The 1,308-nt window shown below is 39.6% G+C and overlaps 1 protein-coding gene across 1 annotated transcript; it reads right to left on the bottom strand.

Moving 5' to 3' along the window:
- Positions 542 to 1,037, bottom strand: LOC104723615 (glycine-rich cell wall structural protein-like; the record flags this gene model as incomplete). The annotated part of the gene is made up of 1 exon (XM_019231880.1): positions 542 to 1,037. A coding segment is annotated over one exon (399 nt), but the record flags the coding sequence as incomplete, so codon positions are not given.

Genomic DNA, 1,308 nt, shown 5'->3' with positions numbered 1-1,308 from the left:
TCTTATTTAGTGTCAGTGACAGGTTTAAGCTCTAAAGATCAGTAAAACAGTTGCAAATCCATTAGCAAAAGGAGTTAAGAATAGTGTGTTACCGTTCCTTGTCACTGTACCTCTCCCGAGGCAAAAACATCCTTCTTCTTCTCTACTCATGCGACCCTCCTCACCACGCTAGCCTCCTCCTTTTTTTGTTTTGTTTAGAGTTTAAGTAGTGAGTTTATTTAAGTCTCGATTATTTGTTTGTGAGGATTATAACACGGACAGGTTGGGTGAGAGCGTGGGGAAGCCACAAGAACTTGCTTAATCCTCAAAAACGCTTCCTGAAAGTGATCTGTGTTCAATACTCACATCACCGATCAGAGTTTTGTATTGGTTTTGTGTTTGGATTGATTTATGGGCAGAGAGTATAAATAACCTAAATGTGCAAGTATGTAATCTCCTCAAACAAAGAAAACCCTTTTCTTTACCGAAGTGTGCATCTGTGTGTCTAAACAACACAAACACTCAAACATATCTTCTTGAAAGTCGAAACTAATTAAGACTTAAAAAAAAAAAAAAACTTAACCTACCAAACTCTTTGACCCAAAATCAAATCCTGAAATTTCAATATATCAAAGAAAATATAACTGAGCTCGATCTAGTTAAAGAAAAAAAACGATGATCAAGAAAGCAGTTGCAAATCTATCGGCAAAGGGAGTCACTAGTGCAGAGCCTCCGTTCCTCTTCGCTGGTCGATGAACCATACCGACGCCTCTTCCGATCCCATGTCGTCCTTCTTCTTCTCCATGGCCGCTACCGCCTCCAACAGCATGGCCTCCCCCTTCAGTAGTATGACCACCTCCTACACTAGCATGGCCTCCTTCTCCTGCACTAACATGACCACCTCCTACACTAGCATGGCCTCCTCCTCCTGCACTAACATGACCACCTCCCACACTAGCATGGCCTCCTCCTACATGAGCATGGCCTCCACCTCCAACGTGAGCGCCGCCTCTGGAAACCACAGTGATGATTAGGAGGACGGCGTGTTTCCGGGCATAATTGGTAACAAAGTATTAAGGAAAGAGTATCATCATATCACCTATGATTACTCAAATCCCATATATTACTCTAATATACATTAATTATATTATTCTATGTAATCCCTTTAGTTATGTCATTTGATTATAGTTTGTATTTATATATAAGTTGTATTATTCTATTTGATAATAGTATACAACAATATAATACAATTATATTCTCTCTATTCACATGGTATCAGAGCCACAATGATCTAACAACTTTGTTCCTGTTTCTAAGCTATGTGTTTCT

Source organism: Camelina sativa, chromosome 11 (genome assembly GCF_000633955.1).
Source record: "Camelina sativa cultivar DH55 chromosome 11, Cs, whole genome shotgun sequence".
NCBI classification, from domain to species: Eukaryota; Viridiplantae; Streptophyta; class Magnoliopsida; order Brassicales; family Brassicaceae; genus Camelina; species Camelina sativa.
Note: the sequence above shows the minus strand (reverse complement) of the source record. Positions and strands in the feature narration are given on the sequence as shown.